The following is a 12,167-nucleotide window of genomic DNA, read 5'->3' on the forward strand; positions in this document are numbered from 1 at the left end:
GCCACTCTCATTAAATTCACCTTTTATTTTAAAATTTGTTTGGGCTGAACATCTTTTTTTGGTTTGGCGCTATTTTATATTCATTTTCACTTTTTCGAATGTATTTTACATTTATACGTACATATATATTTATATACATACATTTATACACATACATATGTGCATATATATATACGTAAATATGTAAATATAGAGATGGACGTTGTCATTGTAGCCTGAATTTTTCGCGTCTAAGGGTGGCATTTTAATTGATCGCGACATTCATTTAAGGGCGCATTTAATACACTTTTAGTTGCATAAGGCTCTAATTAACATTTTTTTTTGCTTTCATTTTACTTTGAGTTTTCCCACACCTTTGTTATGACCCGCTCGTTGCCCAGAAATGCGAGCAGAGTGTATACAGTAATAAACGTTTTTGAGTACTCCTCGGGGGTAAAATCTGCTCAGGGTTGATAATGAGAAGGACATGAATTTTGCTGATTCAGAAATGCATACAAAATTACTGTGGTATGAAAGAGAGCAAAAACCGTACTGTGGCATATTGGCACAGGTGATTTAGTAAACAAACAGTTTTCTTATAATTTTAAAGAAATAATTGCTATGTATTTTCCAATATTCAGATATACAGTTTGTAGCCAGAGACAGTAGCATGTGAGGCTCACTAAAATCTACTCATCATGTTGGAGCTGCTCCGGTTAATGGACCGCTGATTGTGTTGGCTGAATTTATGACTACCATCAACAACGCAGTCTCCAAACAAATGCGTGTCCTGAAATTATACGGTAGCAATTGCTATTGTATGTGTGTATGGTTCATATTTGTGACATTCTATACTTTGATGTTAAGTATTTTTGAGGAGTTCCGCTTAATGAGCCTTCTGGGCGGATGCGCTGGCAGGCATTGGAGTTTCTATAACTAAACAAACCTTGTTTTTTTTTTGAACAAAGAAATAAATATATTTGAAAATTTAGAGTTTTCTTTGATAAATTCACGTTTTTCGAATACGATGTGAGTTTCCAGGTTATAGAAACACAAGCGTTAATTATGTACTTAACTATTGATATTATTCTTAATTAAGCACTGATACTATACTTAACCTTAATTTTTTTATAAATAACACAACTATAAATATTTTATCCTCGAAAAGACCTTTTTATAATCATGAAGCGCAGTTCCCCACAGTAGTGTTGCCGTGCGCGCAAAACGAAAACGTTGCACACAACCCAAAAGAACTCCTCGAGGACCAATTAGTGAAAAACTACGAAAAGGTTTGTTACTGTTTATACTGTGACCGCGAGCGAGTGATAACACTCTTAGAAGACTGATAGATCGACGCCTCAGCAACGCGACGCCTCCAAACAGGTTCTCAACAGAGTGCTGGCGCCATCATTTCTGGAGACCAAGGTAAGTGAAATTTGTTTACATTTATGATTTACATACATATACATATATATATATATATATGTTTATTTAAATACGCACCCGCACATTAGGTGCGCACACGTATGCATTATAGATATACATACATTTGTTTACCACCGCGAGTTTTTTTGTAAATTGTTGGGTTTCTTTTAATATTTTAGGGTAATTGAATTTGATATTTAATTAATGAACACTTCAGATTGAGCGGTAATGAATGTGTTGTAGTCCGCTTAGAGATATTACAGAGATATTAGCTAGTATTAGGGTAAGTGGATTTAAACGTGAATTTTAATGTCAGGAGTGGATAGGGATTTAGATAAGTATTAGGTTTAAATATTACGTGTAGGTATGGTTAAATATGGAATTTTAGAGGTTGAGTTTTAGAGTTGATAATAGGACTTTGAATTTGAATTTTAGAGTTAAGTGTTGGATTTTTTTTATTGTAATTAGGGTTAAAGTTTTTATGTAATAATAAAGTGGGAAAAAAGGGGAGGAAATGATTTGAGGTTGGTTTTGGATAAGTGTTAAATTCTAGCGATGAAGTAGCACGAAATTTTTGGTGTGGGTGTTGCGCTTGTTCAGTAGAGGGGAAGTGGGAGTGTACTAACGTTGACAATGACTGTATAATGACGGACTTATAGATAGACGGACTGATGTCAGGTTAGGGGGCGTTGTAAAGTAGGTTTCGCGTGAAGTTCACGTAGAAGAAGGGTGGGATGACTCCACCTGACAGGACAGGACAGGACCATTTCTTCATTTGTTGCTTTCTCTTTGTTTCTTTGCTTTCAACGTATTTCCGTAGTCATCTCCACTAGTACACTAAGTAACAGGCATAAATAACTTTTTGTTAATGTAGGTGAAGGCAAGGCAGGCGGAAATGACCCACCCCGACGACGAGCTAGCTTGGGATGCAAGCATGCTTGCATGCCGCCTCGCCTGGCTCGACCATGTTGCTACATTACAAGAGAACTTGGGTTTAATATAGGTAAAAAGTAAATGTCCACATTATATAATTTTTGCCAAATATTCTTTGGCTGCTATGGTGCAGTGCGCGCTACCACTCCGCAGGGCCTGGGTTTAAGCCCTGGTCAAAGCAACATCGCAAGAAATATAGATAAAAGTTTTTTTTCCTAATAATGGTCTCCCCTCGGCAGGCAATGGCAAACCTCCGAGTGTATTACTGTCATGAAAAACAGCTACTCATAAAAAATACAATCGCCATTCGGAGTAGGCGTAAAAGTGTAGGTACCACCCCTCAAGGCGTACGCCACAAATCGGAGGAGAAGCTCGGCCAAATACTAACATATGTGTAACCGCCAATCTATTATTATTGCGTAATTTTTCTTAGAAAACCCATGGCTCCCTATACCAATGAATCCCGATAATAAAGTTTTTGCATTTGGAAGGGAGGAAGAGAAGAGTGCGACAATTGAGAGAATTACGCTCACAGAAAGAGAAATAAAGAAATACGTCCAATCCCGTATTCCTTGGACTAAAACTAGTAACAATGTCAATCAATTAAAACTCGCTCAGAGCCAGAGAGTAACACTGAAAATTACGGGGCCGCTTTCTATTAAAAAAGGTAATATCTGACCACTTCAATATAACCCCAAAATTTTTGTTGTAAATTTTTACTTATTTTGTATGTAAACACGCTCAGCTCACACATGTGACTAACCAAAAATACTTTCAAATTCATTAGAATCCACTTAAACAGCATGCGTTAGCAGAGTGCACTTTTCTTTTGTTTACAGGTTGGTTGACAAGCACACTATTACACACTACTACTGATTGTTTGACGCATTTACCGGAATTTACTAGCAAGAAATCTTCGGACTAAAACTGGTAATTTGTGACAGAGAGAGGACCTTCTTTGCTATATTTTTTGTCCTCTCAATTGTCAGAGATCTGAGTACGGGATGGATTTCTAGTAAAATATGACTAAGGGCCGGTTGTTCAATGTCCGGTTATCAGTACTTGCCGGTTAAACATCATTATCGACGTTTTCGCCATCATGCATATAACATGTGATCGATAAAGCAGTCGTTGTATTTAACCGGAGCTTCTACCTACGATTTGTGCTAATCGGACATTGAACCACCCGCCCTAATTCTGACTGGTCCGGACTCGTACGATATCGCAACTAATAGTTAATATACGCAAACTAGCAAGTACACCACACTACTCCTCGGGGGTAAAATCTGATCAGGGTTGATAATGAGAAGTAGCACAAATTTTGCCGATTCAGAGTTGCACACAAATTTACTGTGGTACGAAAGGGACCAACAACCGTACTATGGCAGAGTGGCACAGGTAATTTGGTAAAAAAACACTTTTCTTATAATTTTAAGAGATAACTGCTATTTATTTTGCAATATTCCGATATCCAGCGTGTAGCCAAAGGCAGTGGCATGTGAGCCTCCCTAAAATCTACTCATCATGTTGGAGCAGCTCCGGATAATGGACCATTGAATGTGCTGGCTGAACTTATGACCACCATAACTTTCGGAGTCTCCAAGTAAATGCGTGTCCTGAGTTTATACGGTAACCATTCATAGAAATTACTATTGTATGTATGTATGATTCATATTTGTGACATTGTATACTTTGATGTTGTATATTTTTGAGGAGCTCCGGGTAATGGTCGCTCAAACTTGGGTGTGCTTAATGAACTCTCTGGGCGGATGCGCTGGCAGGCTTTGGAGCCTATCAGCCCTATTCTGCATTTCGATTACGTTCCCGCATTCCGCTCCGCTACAATCGTAATTTGGTATTCTGAGTTACGCTCGAATCGAAAGAAGAAGAGGAAGAATATGTGAAATCGAAACAAAACAAAAGAAATAATTGCTCCAAACTATAGCAGCTTATGAAGTTAAACTTTGGAAATAGTTAAAATAACTAAATATATCTAACTCATTTTAATTTTAAAATAAAATTTCGTTTGTTCTTAATTAAAGTGGAAACATAATTCTATTGCTTGAAGAGCAGAACGAGTCCCAGATTGCTGATGCCAAAGTGTGAAAGGCGGAGATTTAGAGACATGCTTGATCCTTTTCAGATGAGTGAAGAATTATAAGAAATTCATCTTGAACTGCATTCTCACCGCTCAAAGCCAGTGAAATTATAAACGTTGTTTGAGCACTCCACAACATTTGCATTTAGTACATAGTGGTAAACTTGAACGCAAATGAACTCGATTTTGAAAGCCGTCTGGAGGAGGGGAAGAACAAAGCTTATCCTACCATAGAAAATCGTATTCGAGACAACATACACACCTCTTTTTAAAAAGTTAGTAAAAACGAGTACAGTAATAAAAACATCTTTTTTATGTAACTCCACATTTAATGTACTTATGTATGTTATATAAAAAGAATAAATTGTATTCAGTGCATTTCACAGTCTTATTTATAGATAATGAAAACAAAAACGCCTGGACTTCCTCTTTGAAAACCCTGCGCAATATCCCTTTTGGTTGCCTTTATTTGAGCCAATTTTTCGTATTGCCCGTATTGCTGCTCGCGAAAACACAGAAATCGAGAAAATTCATCTATGATGACTTACAATCATGCACAGTATATTTCACTTGATTTTTTTTTAATAAAATTTTAATATTTAAACCCACGAAAATAACAATCGAAGCGTTCTCCGTCAACAAATTTGCAACTTAGAAAAACTTAACTACGATCGAAATGTGGAATAGGTACAATCGTAAATTCCGAAGATTGATCGAAACGAAACGGAACCCAGAATACCAAAGTTGCCAAACGGAGAAAATTTCGATTCGAGTCGAAATGCAGAATAGGGCTGTATATAACTATGCAAACCTTGTGTACGGTTTCGAACCACCCTAGCCAAGAGAAGTACGGGAGAGCAAGTTTTCTCCACGATGAAATCCACAGCGAGCATTGAATTTCCAGTGACTTCATGCACACACCCAGATGTATACATATATACAACAGCATGAAGGTATATAGGTACATATGTATGTACCCACCCGCAATGTGAGAACCGTTGAGGCAATAAATAAATAGATGACCGTGTCGCTAGAAGTTATTATTAAGTGTGCTACGATCTAATGCAAATCCTGTATCGCTAATTTAAGACATTTCCTCTAATAAAAATACCGTACAGTTTAAAGCAATTAATCTGGAATTATTGAGTTTAAAATAAAAGGGAACCCCTCTTAACATTGCGAACCGCACATAAATTTGGTGGCCCATGAGGGGAATTGTGTAAAATTATTGACATCAAACAAGGAACAAAAGGGCGCAGATTGATTCCCAGCAAACCCAAACCGAGAATCAGGAAAAGCGGGTGTCGTAGCATAGAAGAGCAAGAGTAGAAGGTTTGGCAGACGACAGCAATTACTATTTTCGTTACTCTTATCGATACCTGGTCAACGACGGACATCAGAAAACGGTAAGTGTGCTAGGTGTTTCTAATTATTTGGTGCTGACAGCGAGTGTACATATATTATACATATAACGTCACATAAATAGTTAGCGAGGTATATTGGCTAGTACATAAAAGCATAGGAAAAATGAGCAAAGCAAGTACCAGCGAATCGGACACCGGAACCGTTATTGATTTAGATGCATTATTTACCCTACAGTTAGAGCGATGCGAGACACTTAAGCAAATTTTAAAGAATTTTAAAAAGGACCCAAATACGAGAAAAACTAGGGTATACTGCCAGGTTCGCCTTGAAAAGATAGAAGCAGTACATGGAGAGTTTAACAAAACTCACACCACCATTGTACACCATGACACCAGTCGGAAATCGCAATATTTTACTGACAGGGTAGCTTCGGAGTTTGAAGAACGCTATTTCGATAGCCGGGTTGCACTTTTAGAAGCATACAACGAACAAACGCCTTCATCTTCGGAGCAATCTGCCGGTTCTCAACTGCAAGTTCCAAAAAAAATGTCACCAATCGAAATGCCAAAACTACCGTTGCCATCGTTCTCTGGCAAATATATCGAATGGCCGGCGTTTCATGATGCATTTGTCCGACTGATCCACACCAACACCGACTTAAGTGCTATTCAAAAATTTCACTTTTTAAAGAAGGCACTGCCAGCAGAAAACGATGTAGATGTTCAGCAAATGGCCTTAACTGAGACCAACTATGGAACTGCCTGGGATTTAATTGTAAATCGTTATAATAATCCTCGTCTACTATTCATGCACCACATGAACAAGCTCTTCACACAATCTGCAGTTATTAAAGAGTGCTCAGACGACATCAAGTCTTTACTCAATGTAGCAAAAGTCTGTATAAATGAGTTCAGTCGTTTGAAAATATCTATTTCACAGGGCAATCAGTGGATTGCGTACCTTTTGTCAACCAAGTTGCCAAAGGATACCCATCAAGCTTGGGAATATCACCTCGGCAGTGACGTTAACATCCCCACCTTTGAAATGTTAGAAGCATTTTTAAATAAGCGTCTGGTGACAATCAATGTGATTGAAAATAGAAACATTTCGTGTGGTAATAACTCACTGTCAAAGACCAGCAATGTGGCTGATAATACTTCGTCAACTAAATGCCAAAGTCGACCTCCAAAGGCTTTATACAGACATAATAGTAATAGTTTTCACGCCACTAGTCAACCGAAAAACGTCAATTCATGCTTTCTGTGTGGCGAAGCACACATTCTGCGGCGCTGTACCAAATTCCTCGCCAAAGATTGCTTTGAGAGAAAGTCTATCGCGGACAAAGAAAAACTTTGTTTAAATTGCCTGAGCAGGGCTCATTCAGTTTCCCGTTGCACCAGCACGAAGAACTGTCTACAGTGTAGCCAAAGACACCACACTCTTCTACATTTTCCAATGTCAAAGCCCCCACAGCAAAATGAATCCACTCGATCACACGAGGGTGGCAAATCTCAAATAGCTTTAAACCCATCAGCTCAAACCTTTCAAGTTGAAAGCACTCAGAGTCAGACCACGACTCATCAAAACCCCACGTCATCCAGGTTAACGCACACTGCTCAGCTTCTTACAGAACCGTCACAGAAGCAGACTCGTAAGGTGCTTTTAGCCACCGCTCTCGTCACGATCAAGAACGACGGCACGGGTCAGTCCATGGTAGTACGTGCGCTATTAGATCAAGGCTCTGAATGCACACTTATTTCAGAGCATGCCGTTCAAACACTCTGTTTGACACGCAACCGTGCTTCGGCAGATATATCTGGGGTGGGCAGCAACGTCGCGCATCGTTGTAAGCACACTGTGAATTTCACAATGCACTCATATGTGAACCCTAACTACCATGTCGCGGTCGATACCGCCTTTGTTTTAAAGGCGCTCACCAATAAATTGCCAAGTCAAACAATTGAGCCAAACCAATGGGCTCATATTCGAGGACTGCAGTTAGCAGATCTGTTCGCTAACCTTTTATTGCCAGAAACACGTATTGGAGGACTTCATGAACCAATAGCCCAGCGCACCCATCTGGGATGGATATTGTCTGGCAATACTACTTCCACCCCCAAAGTTGATGCTGCTAGTCTTCATTGCAACCATGTGTCTCTCGAGCTGGAATCACTTGTACAACGTTTTTTCGAAATCGATCAAGTACCGACCGAGAGATCTCTCTCGCAAGAAGAAAACTGGTGTGAAACACATTTTCAACAAACGCATATGCGCCAACCAAATGGGAAATATTTAGTGAGACTTCCATTGAAAAATTTGTTTGATGAATCTCAAACCCTCGGTAAATCCAAAAAACTTGCACTCAACCGCTTTCATTCACTGGAGCGAAAACTACAACGCAACGATGAATTGCGAGCCCGGTATGAAGGGTGTATTCGGGAATATTTCACCCTGAATCAAATAACTCCTGCTACGACAACTGAGGAGCAGCATTCCGTCAAACTTGCCTCAAGTGCTCCAACAGTCGCATCATGTGTATTACCTCACCACGCTGTGATCAAAGAGGAAAGTCTAACCACAAAGCTAAGAATCGTGTTTGACGCCTCGTGCAAGACTAGCAATGGCAAATCGTTAAATGACGTACTGTGTGTGGGACCCGCACTTCAAAATGATCTGCCAGCAGTAGTTTTAAATTGGAGAAAACACAAATTTGCGTTTACATCTGATATCCAAAAAATGTATCGGTGCATAGACATGCACACAGATGACTCGCAATATCAACGCATTTTGTGGCGAAACGAAGCAAATGAAATTCAGGAGTATTGTCTCACGACAGTCACATTTGGGACTGCTTCCGCTCCATATACCGCGATACGAATCCTCCACCAACTGGCTGAAGACGAAAGTACATCGTATCCGTTAGCAGCACCTGTCCTTCGGAATGAAATGTATGTTGACGACGTACTATCTGGCGGTCACTCCGTTGAGATCGCCACCGAAATTCGCAAACAAGTAACCTTAGCATTGCGCTCCGCTGGCATGGAACTTCGAAAATGGAGCAGCAACTCATCGGCGGTGCTGGACGGTATTCCCACCGAAAACAGGTCAGACAGTAATGCCTTACAGTTAAATAGCAGCGATACCGTTAAAACCCTTGGCATTCTGTGGCAACCGAACAAGGACGTTTTTAAATTCCGGCTCAACTTCGAAATTGATTTTACTGCCACCAAACGGTCAGTGCTCTCAACTATAGCTCGTCTGTACGACCCACTGGGATTAATTGCACCGGTTATTGTAGCAGCCAAAATCATCCTGAAATCGGTATGGTCCTTTAAGGTACAACGCGATGAGCACACGTTCACACCATTGGCATGGGATGAAACGCTACCAACAAATCTAAATCACCAATGGCAACGTTTTCTAAATACTGTATCGGAGCTGCCCTGCATCACGCTGCCGAGATGGTTGAACTATGAGCCAAATCATGTTAAATCATTACAACTCCATGTATTTTGCGATGGCTCGACAGCTGCATATGCAGCATGTGTTTATCTACGGGTAGAATGTAGTGATGGTAAAATTTTTACAACGCTTCTCATCGCAAAAAGCAGAGTCACCCCGACAAAACCGTTGACTATACCACGCGTCGAGTTGTGCGGAGCAGTGCTGGCGACTGAATTAATGGAATGGACCAAAAAATCATTGTCATTACCGTATACAAATCTAAAAACATTTTATTGGACCGATGCTACGATTGTGCTTTACTGGATAAATGGCGATCCGAATCGATGGCAAACATGGGTTTCAAACCGAGTGGCAAGATACTACAAACCTCTTCACCGTCACAATGGAGTCACGTCGATACTATGCAAAATCCAGCTGATTGCGCAACCCGAGGCCTAACACCAGTCAGTTTATCAACTTTCAGGCTATGGTGGTCCGGCCCAGAGTGGTTGCTGTCAGATGAAGATTCCTGGCCGAAATTTAGCACGACTGAATTGCACATCACCGAAGAAATAGCTGAAGTTAAAAGGAAGCCGCTTCAAGCAAATTTCACGATTTGTCAAGACTCCGTTATTCTTCGGTACTCGTCGCTGACGAAAACCGTACGCGTTTGTGCGTACATTCTCCGTTTCGTGCAGAATAGCCAAGTTCAGAGCTGTGCCCGCATAAGTGGACCTTTGTCGGTCACCGAGCTAAACCAAAGTCTAGCAAAGGTTGTCAGGCTCGTACAACAAGAAACATTCAACACCGAAGTACACAACGTTCGCAATAAAAAACCTGTTCCACATAGAAGCAAGCTTACTAGCTTAACTCCGTTTCTTGATGAGCAGCAACTTCTTCGTGTGCGTGGGCGAATTCAGCGCTCTAATCTTCCATTTGATCAGAAGCACCCCATCATTTTACCAAGTAAGCATCATTTCACTAGTTTGGTTATCACTCACGCGCACTTAACGACATTACATGGTGGTGCGCAGCTTACCTTAACATATTTACGACAGCGGTTTTGGATAATAAATGCCAGACGCACTGTGCAAGAACAACTTCGAAAATGCATTAAATGTGTTAGAAATAAGCCGGAAGTTGGTAGTCAACTGATGGGCGAACTTCCATTCCATCGAGTCAATCCACCACAACGCCCGTTCCTCGCAACAGGCGTCGATTACACCGGCGCAATCGAGCTAAAATCGTCTAGATTTCGTGGAAATACGACATATAAAGGGTACATCGCTATTTTCATTTGTTTAGCTACAAAGTGCATTCATCTGGAAGCAGTCACAGGCATGTCAACGGAAAACTTCTTGATGGCCCTGCAACGATTCATTGGACGTCGAGGTCTGTGCAAAGACATCTACAGCGATTGCGGAACAAATTTTATAGGCGCTGACAAGGTACTTCAACCAAATGAACGTAAATTTGCGGAGGACATAGAGCAAGAAGTCGTGCCGAAATTAGCAAGCCAAGGTATACAGTGGCACTTCAATCCTCCCCATTCACCTAATTTCGGAGGACTTTGGGAGGCGAATGTAAAATCGGTTAAGTATCATTTAAAGCGAACAGTGAGCGGTGCTCGGCTTACCTACGAAGCCCTTGCAACCCTTTTGGCGCGTATCGAAGCCTGTTTAAACTCCAGACCGCTGTGCTCTTTAACATCAGATCTCAACGAATTACAAGTGCTGACACCGGGGCATTTCCTAATAGGAGACTCTCTGCTTTCGCCACCAAACGCCTCTCCAGCGGCTAATGTATCACTCAGCCAACAATTTGCTCAAACGCAACGAATGTTTCAACAATTTTGGAAGCAGTGGACATCAGATTGGCTATCACACCTCCAAACACGACCAAAATGGTGTCACCAAAGACGAAATCTTCAAATAAATGACCTCGTCATCGTTAAGGATGAAAGGCTACCACCCAACGTGTGGGTAATGGGACGCGTCATAGAGCTTCATCCAGGTCCAGATAACTTAGTCAGAGTAGTAACTATTCGTACCCAAAACGGCATCTACAAACGGTCTGTCTCAAAGCTTTGCCTCTTACCAATATCCTCATGCACTCAAGACAAGTAATCATTTGTTCATACTCATGCACCAAATAGCACCTAGCACGCTTTCTTCAGCCCTCCTCAATGCGTATTGGAGTGGAATCCCAGAAGTTTCCTTTGGTGTTTTCGTTGCTCAATGAAACCGAAAACACCACCACAGGACGGTTTGGTGATTATGCTGATCCCAGCATGGGGGCGGCATGTACGGTTTCGAACCACCCTAGCCAAGAGAAGTACGGGAGAGCAAGTTTTCTCCACGATGAAATCCACAGCGAGCATTGAATTTCCAGTGACTTCATGCACACACCCAGATGTATACATATATACAACAGCATGAAGGTATATAGGTACATATGTATGTACCCACCCGCAATGTGAGAACCGTTGAGGCAATAAATAAATAGATGACCGTGTCGCTAGAAGTTATTATTAAGTGTGCTACGATCTAATGCAAATCCTGTATCGCTAATTTAAGACATTTCCTCTAATAAAAATACCGTACAGTTTAAAGCAATTAATCTGGAATTATTGAGTTTAAAATAAAAGGGAACCCCTCTTAACATTGCGAACCGCACACATTGTTTTGTTTTGGAATAAAGACTTCAATATATTCGGAAATTTAGAATTTTCCTTAATAAATTCACAAAATTCACGTTTTTCATAATAATATAATCTTACAATGGATATTTGATTGATTTTAAACTTAAATTTATAAAAACTCCATTCAGTGTTATAATTACGATTTGAGTTTCCAGTTTAAATAAACATAAGCAATAATTATGTACTTTACTATTGATATTATTCTTAATTGAGCATTGATAT

The 12,167-nt window shown here is 40.4% G+C and overlaps 1 protein-coding gene across 1 annotated transcript; it reads left to right on the forward strand.

Moving 5' to 3' along the window:
* Positions 1–5,962: 5,962 nt before the first annotated feature.
* LOC108363379 (uncharacterized) lies at positions 5,963–9,477 on the forward strand. Its single transcript, XM_017616728.1, has 2 exons — positions 5,963–9,358; positions 9,412–9,477. The coding sequence occupies exons 1-2, from the start codon at positions 5,963–5,965 to the stop codon at positions 9,475–9,477; spliced, it is 3,462 nt and encodes a 1,153-aa protein (XP_017472217.1).
* The last annotated feature ends 2,690 nt before the right edge of the window (positions 9,478–12,167 follow it).

The sequence above is a fragment of the Rhagoletis zephyria genome, unplaced genomic scaffold (assembly GCF_001687245.7).
Source record: "Rhagoletis zephyria isolate East Lansing unplaced genomic scaffold, Rhagoletis_zephyria_1.1 Rzeph_scaffold_01262, whole genome shotgun sequence".
In the NCBI taxonomy this organism is placed as follows: Eukaryota; Metazoa; Arthropoda; class Insecta; order Diptera; family Tephritidae; genus Rhagoletis; species Rhagoletis zephyria.